We start from the raw sequence: 13,160 nt of genomic DNA on the forward strand, positions 1-13,160 counted from the left end.
CACCTACGAGTCAACCGTATTATATACGGTTGCATTCTGCCTCCGGAGCTTCTTTTCCGGGGCGAGAGGAAACGGTAGCAAAAAGCGCCCTCAGCGGTCCAACCGCTTTAACCCTCGGTGCAGCACCCGACAGCCATAGAACGGGCCTGTGGCGGTCACGTGATCGCGATAGGGGGCGGGATCCAATATAAGCGTCGCGCGGGCGGTGTCCTGGCCGCATTTTGAGTACGGTCCAGCCCAGGCGACTTCTTGTAAGTAAACTCTAAAGTTTCGTTAGCCCCCGTGGGGGTGGGAAAAAGAATCGCGCTTAGCCTATTTACAGGGGGAAATGAGGGCCTCCTGCTCGAGGAGCGGGAGGCGCTCGCGAACGCCCGTGCGGACACGGCGGGCTTTCGGAAAGCAAAAAAAAGCTCGCGCCCCGAACGAAAGCCTCGCCAACTGCCAAAGGAAATAACGTAGCCGTGCGGTGCGCGTGCGTGGTGGAGTGCATGGAGTGGGGGGGATGGGGGCACGAGGGAACAAAACGTTCCCTCGCGCGGGGTTAACAAAATGGCGCTCGGAGCGCGGCGATAGAAACGGCCGTCTCCTCTCCTTCGTTATTTTCCTCGAGCCGCCGCAAAGGCTTCTGCGGCTTTGTTCCTGGGCAACGAATAGATTGGGGCTGGCGGGCGGAGCGTGGATTAAGGCGTCCTTCTTGTAAAGGATCCTGGACCCAAACGGGGCGCTGGGTAAAGTTAAACTTTGAAACGACGAGGAGGGCGGAACAGGCTAGTGGGCAGCTTCCGCTTAGCGGGCTGGCGGAACGGTTAAGGTCACGTGGAATGCCGGATAACCGTGTGACGTTCGGAGCCATGTGCTCGGTTCAGGCCTAGCTATTCTCCATTGCTAGATTCGCCGGAATTACCCACGCCGTGGTGTATAGAATAAGAGAAAGTCCTCTAGGGTAGTTCAGTAGTTTACCAGGTTTTGTTAATGCTCCTGGTGGACTCTCGGTCGTTTGGTTTACGTCTCTTGTAAGGAAATATGGCTAGTATATTGTATAGTATACTATATGTCTGTGATTAATATATATGTGTGTGTGTATACATGTGTATCTTGATATATATGTGTGTAGGTAGATATGTATATGCACACACACGCAGTATATGTGTGTAGATCTAGCTATAGAGAGCAGACATCAGAATTTCATTTTTTTAATGTATGCCGGTGTGTTCACAGAAAAAAGTGACAAAGGTTATCTTACTTATACAGTATTCACATTCTTTCTTTTTGTTTATTGTTTAGACTACCATCATGTCTTCTGAAGAAGGAAAACTATTTGTTGGGGGGCTGAACTTTGATACTGATGAACAAGGCCTTGAACAGCATTTCAGTTCTTTTGGTCCTATTTCTGAAGGTAATGTGTGTGGCTGATAAAGGGGAATGAGTTGCTGTTGAGGATTACCAAAGAAGATGAATGACTTTTTTTTTCTGTACTCACAGTCGTGGTGATCAAAGACAAAGAAACACAGCGATCAAGAGGCTTTGGTTTTATTACCTTTGCCAATCCTGATCATGCATCAGATGCCATGAGAGCAATGAATGGAGAGGTGAGATTTGTTTCAAAATTGTATTGGTTATGGCCACAGTCTAAATATACATGTATTAGTGAGGTGTTCCCAGGAAACAAAAACTAGCACTGTGGTGGTTAGCTTTTAAAGAATCAGGAATTATTGATGTTGGGTATTTTTTTACCTTTAATGAATCAATTGAAGCATTCATATTTTCTTATCTAATTGACTAGTTTACTGGACTCTGATACCTGTACTATGCATATCATTTTGGCTATTAGTAAGGAAGTAAGTTTTGATACAATTTGGACAATATTCACAAACACAAATATAGTTTCCTTCAAAGATCACTTATTCCATGCAATAAGTCCGTCTTGCAAAATAACTTTGTTGCCTGCCTTTCATCAGGAAAGAAATACATTCAGCATACTACTAACACTAAGGATGCTGAAGATAGTAGTTGCAATGAGGGAACAAATGAGGGTTGAACTGAAGAACAAATCTATGAAAGAAGAGTGGATTGAGTTGAAACAAAGCCAGTCAACACAAAGTCAGTCAAGGCACCTTGGGCCAATCATTCTCAGTCATAGGAAGCAAGCAAGGGCGAACTATTTTTGAAAATCTTGCCGGGAAAAAGTGTAGGACTTATCTACACAGTCTCCAGAAGGCAAACATTGATTTGAGACCACTTACCAAAAGCATGTTTTTTCCTGACATGGTTTTTTAAATGTTCCCCATTCTTTTAAAGGTGTCTAGTTTACGTTAATTTGACAATGTCACTTAGCATTTAGTCAATTCATTGACTAAAATCCTGTTTTTTAAAAAATGGTTTTACATCTAGAAGAATGCATATTAATCAGTTTCATTCTCTGACTTAATCACATCTAAAGTATTTGTTCATTATCAGTCTATAGATGGGCGCCAGATCAGAGTTGATCATGCTGGAAAATCTCGTGGATCCAGAGGTGGCTACTTTGGAGGCAGAGGACGAGGTCGTGGCTATTCCCGAGGTAAAAGCAAGACACTTATGATAAATACTTGATACATTGAACTAAGGGTGAAAGAGGTGGGTTTCTGCAATTCAGCTGCCATTGAAACTTTTTTATTGTAGGCGGAGACAGAAGCTATGGTGGAGACAGAAGCTACGGGGGTGACAGAAGCTATGGTGGACGTTACGATAGCCGAAGTGGAGGCTACAGTAGTTCCCGTGACTACAGCAGGTAATTATGGTAGTACACATTTTATTTTACAAATCCATTCTATAAGAAACAGGCGTAAAATATTATCCCTTGTTTTCAGAAGTCAAGGAAGCTATAATGATCGATATTCCTCAGGAGGTTCTTATAGAGACAACTATGACAACTGAGGTAAGTAGGCGTAGGAAAGGGAGTGAAAAAATTGTCTATCAAAATGCCCTTAAGCTTTCAGTGCTCCAACTTACACTGGATAGTGGCAGAAACTTACAACTACTGAGTTAAAATCAAACATGTTTTTTCCATGTATGCCATTGATTACAGGCCTTCAGTCACATTACTGATGAATAATTTGAGTGCATGTTCGACCTTAAAGAGTTAATTTTTTAATTGAGAAGTTATCTTGAGTGCTAACTGGGGGAGGGTCTGAGATTCATAGCAACACTAATCTAAAAGTATAGGAGTGATGAATTGCTGCAACATGTCCATAAACTTGTGCCTTTATGATTATACCTGCTTCTTGTCCTCAGCTCACACCGAGTAAAAATCCTTCCTGACTCGAGATCGTCCTTCCAATGGCTGTATTTATAAAGATTTTTGGAGCTTCGCTGAATCTTGTTTAATTACCTACATGATCTTCCCCTTATATAGCTTTTATCACATGTAGCCTGAAAGCTTCCTCTACAAGATGGCCTGTTAGACTTTACTCAAGGGGTTTTTTTTAAGTGGTTTTTAAGCATTTTTTAAATCCAGTTTTATTTGTCTTGCCTTTGCAATCTTCAGTTTTTTTTAACTTGACACATGGGGCCCTACAAAATAAACCTGTTGGAAGCTGACCAGTCTTTTGAAAAAGTACAATCATTTGATGTTCATCTCTTGGCATAACAAGCAAGGGTGACAAGGCAAAAAAATCTTGGTATTATTAAAGATATTGGTATTAACTACATTGATCATAGTAAAAGCTATTTTACTGTAAACCTATAACTCGAATGCTTTGAGAGGTTCTTGAAAATGTTTGTTTATATTGTCCATTTTTTTACTGGAAGAAATATGCATAATTTCAATTAATTGTATTTGAAGTGGATACGGAATTTCCTGTACTGAGGTTTTGGCTTTACGAAGCCCATTAAAATCCCATCTGAAACAATTCTCTGTTCCTAATGTTTGCACTACACATCTTTAGTTTAGTTTAGTTGCTAGTAAGTAAAAGCATTTTAGATAAGGCCCTGAAGTGGTATCTGAGTAATGAGGGTTTCATGTATGCCAGGAGTTTAAAAAGTATGAAATACAAATGCAAAAATCTGACAAATTGGGAGGGATAATTATAGATACTTGTGTTTCTCACTAAAGCAATGTCCTAGCATGATTTAACATAACCATTATCTCTATACAAGAGTCTAAATGTATCTTGATAATCAGATGAGTATTAGATTGTAAATATCAAATATGACTCAAGTATGGCCAATATAGTTTTTGTTCTAGAATGTTTCAAAATGTTAGGATTTAACATTGCAATGCTACTCGGGGAAATCATTTTTACTTCTAGGAGGGATAGTGGCTGAAATAAAAATTTGCAGCCCAGTGATGACTTTGTGAACGTGCTAACAAAAATCCCAGCAGGATTTCTCGATAACAGTGGCACAAAAACAGTTTTTAAACATGTATCATTCAATAGTGAATTTAACTTAGATTTGACTGATGAGTATTGATTAATAATTTCTGGTTTGCAAGTCTATATTGCCATAGAAGAAACGATGCTAAGTTTGTAAGCTGTATGGTGATAATTGAATTTGTAATGTTTCTAAATTTTTCAAATATGTTCACTGAGTAACCTTCATGGGTTGCTACTTGCTTTAACTGTAATTTACTTTAATGTTGGTATTCCTAGAGTGGAGGGCATGGAAAATAACTTCCCTTGCTTGTACAAACACTTCCAAAAGTAGGGAATGCCCTACTTGGTGGTTTGAGAAATAAATGGCTTTGAGCTGGTAGAGAAATACACTTGACATTTGGAAGGCCTAAAGCTTCTGTTCAGCTTTAAGGCTGGACTGATGCTTAGCTGGCCTTACCTGTAGTTAGGTCTGTCCTGTTCTTACACTGTGAGAATTCTCTGCTAGCATGTGGAAGCCAGTGTCCTTGGAGACCCCGAAGTGTGTTGTCCTCCTTCAGTGCGATCCATGTGAGACGAAAGCTGCTCTTGGCTAGTTCATTTGTGGAAATAGTCCTGTATTTCGAGGTAACTCTTTTGCTCATGTCTGCATCTTTTCTCCCATAGAGCTCCATTCTTGTTGCTGCAGCAAACAGATCTTTGTTATTGGCAAATTTATTGGGCAAATCTGGGGTCTCATTGGACCCTAGCAGAACTTGGACTTGATAAGTTTGGGGTTTGTTTTTTTTCTAATCCTGGGGGGAGGTTCTGCCTTGCTCCTGTAACTTGACATTCTACTTCAAGAAGGAGGAAGGCAGTCAGCTAAAACAATATTCAGATCCATTCAGCCACCCTCTGTTCATTTCCAGTCTCTTGTGTTTTATGAAAACTTGGATTGTTACTTGGATTGATATTTCCTAATAAAGTCTAGCTTGGGTGTGGAAGCCTTCCCACTTCTTAAAATAACTTCATATAATTTTGAAAAAGGCTTAAATATGGGAGAAAAATCTTGTTAATTTGGGGAATCTTCTGAGGACTTGGTGAACAGCGTCACCTAGGCCTGAAGTATCTTGTTTAGAACTGTAATCACTGATATTTGTTATATTTTTGAAATTTTGAATGAACTTCTTTTAAGTGATACTTATTGTTTGCAGGCAAGAAGATTATAGTGGTTATTCTGCCTAAAATAACCATTGACCTCTGAAGTATTGAACAACAAGATTGCTGCCTCACCAAGGGTCTAAAAACCACACTATAAAGTAAGTAGATTTTCTTCAGAGTAATACTAAATAATACACCTACTCTATTGGCCACCATCGCATAATATATGTACTCTGAGATTATAATTGTTCATGAGTTAAATTTATATGGCTGCCCATTTTATACACCGGTGGCATATAATCAAACAAAGCATTATACAAATGTCATTTAAAACAAGTATAAATAAAGGTGATGAGGGAATGCATTAGAATCTTGTACATGATGCAGCAAACAGGCATCCTATTGGCAGGGGTTCATCAGGCCTGCTTAAAAAAGCTACATTTTAAGAGGTTTTTGGAATGTCACAAGGGTTGGAGCTAGCCTTCCCTCGGGTGGGATGAAGTGTGCTTCCTGTAAAGCTTGTATAGATGAAAAGTACAGAAATCTGAAAAGAGTAAATTTGTATTCAACATTTGTATTTACAGGCAAAATAGGATTGTGTTGTTCAATCAATGCCTTATATGAGAAATTATGACAGTGACTCTAGAAAACAAATGTTAATTTCCAGTATCACTTAAGCAAATTTACCCTGTTGTGTATGATACTTTGGACATACTAAGAATCTTTATGATTGTAAAGTGCTATCAACATTTATTCATAGTACAATCTATTTTTTGAAATCTAAACGTGATGCAATGTTCACAATGTTTTATTCTGTGTTATTCTAGATAATGGATAGAGCCCTATGATCCTTAAGAGCCCCTTCTGCTTGAAACATTATTTTCTGATATTACAATGGTATAAGTACTAACAGGCATAGCAGTTTCTAAAAAGAAAAAAAAATCAGAACTAGGAGATATTAGTTCCAGCCACATATGACGTTGTTCTACCTTAATTGTCACAAAATCAATCTATGATCATCAAAGGTTTCTTTTCTCTGTTATATGATTGACTAGTACATCCTTTCTTTACAGGACTTTCTTTTCTATTTGCTGAAATAGCGTAACAGTGAACCAGAGAAGAGGGGAGCCAAGATTATCCAATCAGGTTTGTTTAATAATTTGTATATTTTCCTCAAATAAGGGAGGTGGAGATAAAAAAAATTGAATCTAATTTTGGGGTTTAAACATAACTTCTGTATAACGGTTGATGGTGCAAACTTAATTTTCACCAGCTTGTATGTATTGGGTCAGTGTGCTAATTGTTCTTACATTTTGTCAGATTGCAGGAATTCACACCTATCAGGATTGTTGTAAGAAGTGTCATCATAACAGACCAAGAGGACTTGTCATTAGGTTGTATTAGATTGCTGGAAATACATGCATCCACAAGGACTTTTTTTCTGACTAGGCGACATGGTTCTAAGAATCCATACAAAATTGGAAAACATCTTAACCACCTTACTGAACTTGTATATTGATGAATCTGATCCTGTAGTGGTTTTAGAAAGTGGGGAAATGGATGTACAAATCTGCAGTACAGTTGTGTAATTCTTGGCCTAAAATTTACTATGAAGAATGTCAGATCAAAGTAAGAGAATCCTTAATGCTTTTGCTTAGATCATACATTACTGGTATACGGTGGGTTATTGTTTTTTTAAAAAAGTATGTTCTCTGAGCCCTTAAAACATTTTCCATTTCCAAAACTGTCAACATGGCAAAGTTTCTAATAAAAGTGTACTGATTGAACAATTACTGGCTGAATATATTCTAGTTGCTTTCGGTGAGGTAATCAATGGCACAATCAGAGGACTGTTAAACTGGCTGCTATATCTAGATAGATAGATAGATGCCAGGACCTGTGCCCACAAAGTAGGAAATCACACTGACAAAGCTCTATACCACAGAAGGAGGCTAAGTGGAACACTGACCAGGGTGTGGATGAGAGGTACCTAGCTAACAGACCATCTAGAGGTAAAGGTTTGTTGCAGTCGGCAGAGGACTGGAGCAGGTAGGTGATTGCCCCAGGGCTCTGTACCTCTTTTGCCCCCTCCAATGCTGGGAGATATTTTGAGTGCTCTGAAGGACAGTAAAACAAACGTGGAAGCCATTTTGAGTCTTAGCTGAAGGACAGTAAAACAAATGTGTATGCAGTGATTATAAACTGGTCAAGAAAACAAACTGCAAGAAGATTGATTGGGACTGATACCAGCTGGTGGACTGGTGAAAAGTTCACTTTGGGTGAAGTTTGTGGTGGGGTGCTCAGCAATCCAGTGAGAACCCTGCTATTGAATTATAATTACCGGTAGAAGACTGAGTAAGTTGTCTGTGCAGAACTGCTTTGGGTAGCAAAGACCTTGGGAATTGTGTGAGGTGGGAGCCACAGGTCAGGACATGTACTGTTATGAAGGGGGAAAGGGGTCTGAAGGAATGGGAGCAGGCTGTAAGATTCCAATAGTAATGGATAGAGGAAAATGAGAGTTGGGGCCCAACTCAGCAGTGGTAATACACCCTATCTGAATTTTCTGCCAGAGCAATGGCAGAGTGTTCTGAATTTGGGGGAAATGTTGATTTCTCACTTGCCATGGATAGATCATTCACTGGTTAACCTCAAATTCTTGGGTACCCCTCTGCATGCAGATCAAGCCTATTGGATCAGCCCACTCCAAGTGACTACTGGAACGATTGAATTTCAGAAGGAACTTGGGGTTATTTCAGAAAACTTGCTATTGAAGCCTTTAAATCAGATTGCACCTGAGCAGCCCCTCCAATGATGCACAGGCTTCCCGAAGCTCCCTAGGTATTTGATGGGATTGAGGGAACCTAAGCAGGATAAGAGACACCTAAAGCATTGCTGGCAAGAGACAAGGAGCAAAGACAATCAGAATGGAGCAAAGCTACTATTAAGGCCTACCTTATGGAAGTAAGTGGTGGAATGTAACTATCCACCCTTATTGCATCTATTAATAGTCACCCAACGATCCTGTCTCGGATAATTTAGTCCCTCCTTGGAGGGAGCAATATCAAAGTATATCTAAAGGGTTGCTGTGAAGAACATGCATATTTGGCACAGTCGCATTTGACCTACATTGGACTCCAGCCTTATAGCACAGTGAATGGAAGTAGTGGGTGTTATACTTTGCAAGGTGACCTGGTAAGAGTTTGAGCCTGCAGAACCTGAGAAAGTGGACACGGCCCTCTCAACTGCAAGTTAGGCCTTTTGTGTGTTAGATACATGCCCCTCCTGGTTAATTAAGGATGCATAGGAGAGGATGCATGAGTGGGTCTAGACTAGGGGTGTCAAACTGGCGGCCTGCAGACCAGGTGCGCCACATATAACCTTGTTCAGACTACTGTAACAGACTACACTGCACAATTATTAGGCAAATTGTATTTTAGAGGATTAATTTTATTATTGAACAGCTACCGTGCTCTCGATCAATCCAAAATGTTAAACCTCAAACCTGAATATTTTAAGAAAGTAAAAGTGAGGTTTTGGCTTTGTGTGCACAATTATTGGGGAACTTAGTGTGCAAAATCATTATGCAACTACCAGTAAATGAAAATTTGCCCATCTCACTTGTTTGCATCTGTTAAAATGAGAATAATAACTCAAAATGTAAAATAAACATTTCTGACATTTCCAATAAAAAAAATCAGTGACCAATATAGCCACCTTTTCAATAGCAGTCATAAGCCTTCCATTCATGGAGTCTGTCAGTTTCTTGATCTGTTGACGGTCAACTTTTTGTGCAGCAGCAATCACAGTCTCCCAGACACTGTTCAGAGTAGTTTACTGTTTTCCTTCACTGTAAATCTCTCATTTAAGAAGGACCCACAAGTTCTCAATAAGATTTAAGTCAGGTGAGAAAGGGAGCCATGTCATTATTCTTTCATCTTTAAGGCCTTTACTGGCTAGCCCTGCAATGGAGTATGTCGATGCATGTGATGGAGCATTGTCTTGCATAAGAATCACGGTCTTCTTGAAAGATGCATACTTTTTTCTGTACCACTGCTTGAAGAAAGTGTCTTCTAAAAACTGGCAGTAGGTTGGGAGTTGATTTTGAGTCCGTCTTCAACCCAAAAAGGTCCAACTAGCTCATCTTTAATAATACCAGCTCTACCAGTACCCCACCTCCACCTTGTTGGCATCTAAGTCAAAGTGGAGTTTTGTGCCCGTTACTGATCCAGCCACGGGCCCATCCATCTGGTCCATAAGTCACTCATCGGTCCAGAAAACCTTTGAAAATTCTATCTTCAGATATTTCTTGGTTCAGCCTTGCCATTTCAACTTACGTTGTCTTGTTCAGTGGTTGTTGGGTTTCAGCCTTCCCTACCTTGGTCATGTCACTGAGCACTGAACACCTTGTACTTCTGGGCACTCCAGATAGGTTGTAGTTCTGAAATACAGCAGCACTGGAGAATAATGAGTTCCTAGTAGCTTCACGTTTGATTCTTTTTAAATCTTCGGCAGTTAATGTGCGGTTTTTTTTCTCAACACATTTCTTGCAATCCTGTTGACTATTTGCAACATTACATTTTATGGTTCTGTGATCCTACATCTGGTGTACATGGTGCTAAGACCCTACATCATAGCAATTTCAAGCATGCTGCATCCCTCTGAAAGACTCTTATGATTTTTGGCTTTCCAGAGTCAGTTAAATCTCTTTTTTGACTCATTTTGCCTGTGGAAAAGAAGCTGCCTAATAATTATGCATACCTTAATATAGGGCAAAGGTGTCAAACTGGTGGCCCATGTGCCAAATGCATCATGCGCAGACCATGCCTACCCTGGCTCCAAAGCAAAAAATGTAATACATCACAATATGTCACGTGACACAAGCGAGTTTGACATCTGTGATATAGGGTGATGATCTCCTTAGGCCATACTCTCCTTCATTACACAAATACACATCACCTGATATGCTTATATCTACTAAGCATTCAAGTTAGGGCCTCTGGTGGCTCAGACTGCTAAGACAGTCTGTTATTAACACAGCTGCTTGCAATTACTGCAGGTTCAAGTCCCACCAGGCTCAGTCTTCCATCCTTTATAAGGTAGGTAAAATGAGGACCCAGATTGTTGGGGGCAATAAGTTGACTTTGTATATAATATACAAATGGATGAAGACTATTGCTTAACATAGCATAAGCCGCCCTGAGTTTTCGGAGAAGGGCGGGATATAAATGCAAATAAAAAAAAAGTTTATACAGTTTGGAAGTGAAAAACTTGAATAAAAATGATGATATGGTCAAAATGCTCACTAACCTAATAATTGTGCACACAGTGTATATGGAGCTGCCCGTGAAGAGCATTTGGAAACGTCATCTGGTGTAGTATATAGTTTTGTTGGTAATAAATGGTACCAGATATATGGCACACATAATACCACTTCTGTGTGAGCTACATTGGCTTCTGGGTGCAATTCAAGATGTTGGTGGTCACCTTTAAAGCCCTACATGGCTTGGGACTGAGTTACCTGGGGGATCACCTTTTTCCAAGTATATCTATCTGTCCAACCTATTACAGCAAAATGGGCATGTTGCAGATCTTGTGAGCGAAAGAGTGTTGAACTATCAGGGACCAGAAGACCACCTTTTTCTGCAATGGTCCCTGCTCTATGGAACATCCTCACTTTAGAAGATAGAATGGCTTTCTTTTATATTCTTTTATACTAAGTGGTGTCTTGAATATGTTTTGTAAATATTTATAAAGTGCTGTTTAATTTGGTGATTTGTTTAAATATCAAAGTCATTTTATGGATTATTAGATTTTTATCCCGCCTTTCTTAGGTATCTCAAGATGGCAAACATATCTAATACAGGTAGTCCTTGATTTGCGACCACTGTGGAGCCCAACATTTCTGTTGGTAAGCAAGACAGTTGTTAAGTTTTTTGCAACAATTACTAAGTGAATCACTGCAGTTGTTAAGTGAATTATGTGGTTAAGTGAATCTGGCTCCCCCCATTGACTTCATTATTGGAAGCCAGCTGGGAAGGCTACAAATGATAATCACCTGACCCCATGTTAGTTGTCAAGTGCCCAAATTTTGATCACATGATCTTGGGGATGCTGCAACAACCTTAAGTGTAAAAACTGGTCATGAGTTACTTTTTTCAGTTCCACTGTAACTTCGAACAACATTAAACAAATTGTTGTAATTTGATGACTACTTGTACTGTACCATTGTCTCCTATTTTCTCTGCAACAACCTTGTAAGGTGAGCTGAGAGTGATTCGCCCAAAGACTCCTTTCATATCTAAGGGAGGCCTAGAACTTGGTCTCTACTCAAGTCTCCTTGGTTTCTAGGCCAGCACCATAATCACGACACCAAATTGGCTCTCGAATTGGACTAGACTGAACATCAAACCAGAAACCTTTGAAGTTATTTCACTGATTTTTTAAATATAGTACTTATAGTCTTCTGCCAAAACAGATTTTTAAAATTTAAATACTTTAAATATGTGGCAACTAGTTACCTCTTGATTTCAGGAAAATTTTTTATCTCATCTTCCTGTTCCACCTCAGTTAGTGAAATGTAAGCATACCAGCATTCTTATTTTACTAGCATTCCTAGTAATGCTCAACATTGCTTTCCATTTATATGAGCCAATTTCAGTTTTCTATAATACTTCAATATGCAATCTCCAGTGAAGGAATACTGTAGTCTACTGATCTGAGGGAAAGGGAGAAAAATGAAATTTCCAAATTCTGCAAATGAAGTAATTTAATTGTGAAACCATAGAAAAAGATGCTGACTTGATGCCACACAATCAATGTTTTATACTAGCTCTACTATTCTGGAATCAGGCATGATACATTGAAAGATGAGAGAGCTTAATATGCAATCACACAAACATTTGAAATTTTTGGATGCTTTCAAGTATGACTTAATCTAACAAACAGAACACCACTTGCTTCCATTTTGTTGGTGTAACGTGATTCCAGATTGTGGACCCTGAGGAAATGAGTTTCAGAGTACAGCAGTCTGGCATAAATTGCAATGATGAAAAATGTGAAATTGTCATCCAATCCAGGATCCAGAGTCTCTGCGGTGCATACTTTGGATTCATGAGATTTTCTTTGTGATGTAAGGGTGTAAATTCCTCCCCCCACACACACACCCCAATTATCTTTGGTTTCCATGCATCGTGTTTGTCAATCCTTTGATTTTTAAGGTTGTTTTTTTTAGCCAATTACTAATTATTCTGCTTTTTCACGAAAATTATGCAGTATGTATAATCAGGATATCCATCAACATTTGATTAGCGGTTTACTTTCTCCATTAGAGATTTACTGACTTCCCTTCAACGAAACACTCCTTTTATTGTCCCCGTTCCCCCACCCCGTAAATTGGAGATAAGGCGTTACACAAATTTTGGCTCCCTCTCCCAGTTTTATTAGTCTCTTGGAAAATGGAAAGACGACGAATCGGAGGCCTGCTGTGGCAGCTGCGACACGTACGCAGCCGTGCTCACTTAATGAGGACCGTTTGCGTACGCTTTACACAAATGTAATTCCTAGCAAGGAAACGCTGATAGGGCTGCAGTGAGACGCCGCAGGAAAAGAGTTTTTTTTCCTGGAGCGGATGGGCGTCTCCGCTATTTCGGCTAAGCCTCGCCCACTGCC

General features: G+C 39.7%; 1 protein-coding gene across 5 annotated transcripts; it reads left to right on the forward strand.

The window, feature by feature from the left end:
- The first annotated feature begins 113 nt into the window (after window positions 1-113).
- Window positions 114-7,285, forward strand: LOC131192026 (RNA-binding protein 3-like). Of its 5 annotated transcripts, none has more exons than XR_009153627.1 (9): window positions 118-251; window positions 1,285-1,396; window positions 1,483-1,589; window positions 2,458-2,560; window positions 2,662-2,770; window positions 2,853-2,917; window positions 5,546-5,650; window positions 6,566-6,638; window positions 6,813-7,285. XR_009153627.1 is itself a non-coding variant. In XM_058170782.1 (7 exons), exons 2-6 carry the CDS (start codon window positions 1,294-1,296, stop codon window positions 2,914-2,916), a joined length of 486 nt encoding a protein of 161 aa, XP_058026765.1. In that variant the 5' UTR covers window positions 114-251; window positions 1,285-1,293; the 3' UTR covers window position 2,917; window positions 3,274-3,890. The 5 variants fall into 5 exon arrangements, 3 of the variants coding, with proteins under 3 accessions (XP_058026765.1, XP_058026763.1, XP_058026764.1); XR_009153626.1 differs by having other exon boundaries at window positions 119-251; window positions 2,850-2,917; XM_058170782.1 differs by lacking the exons at window positions 5,546-5,650; window positions 6,566-6,638; window positions 6,813-7,285 and adding an exon at window positions 3,274-3,890 and having other exon boundaries at window positions 114-251.
- The last annotated feature ends 5,875 nt before the right edge of the window (window positions 7,286-13,160 follow it).

The sequence above is a fragment of the Ahaetulla prasina genome, chromosome 2 (genome assembly GCF_028640845.1).
Source record: "Ahaetulla prasina isolate Xishuangbanna chromosome 2, ASM2864084v1, whole genome shotgun sequence".
Lineage (NCBI taxonomy): Eukaryota > Metazoa > Chordata > Lepidosauria > Squamata > Colubridae > Ahaetulla > Ahaetulla prasina.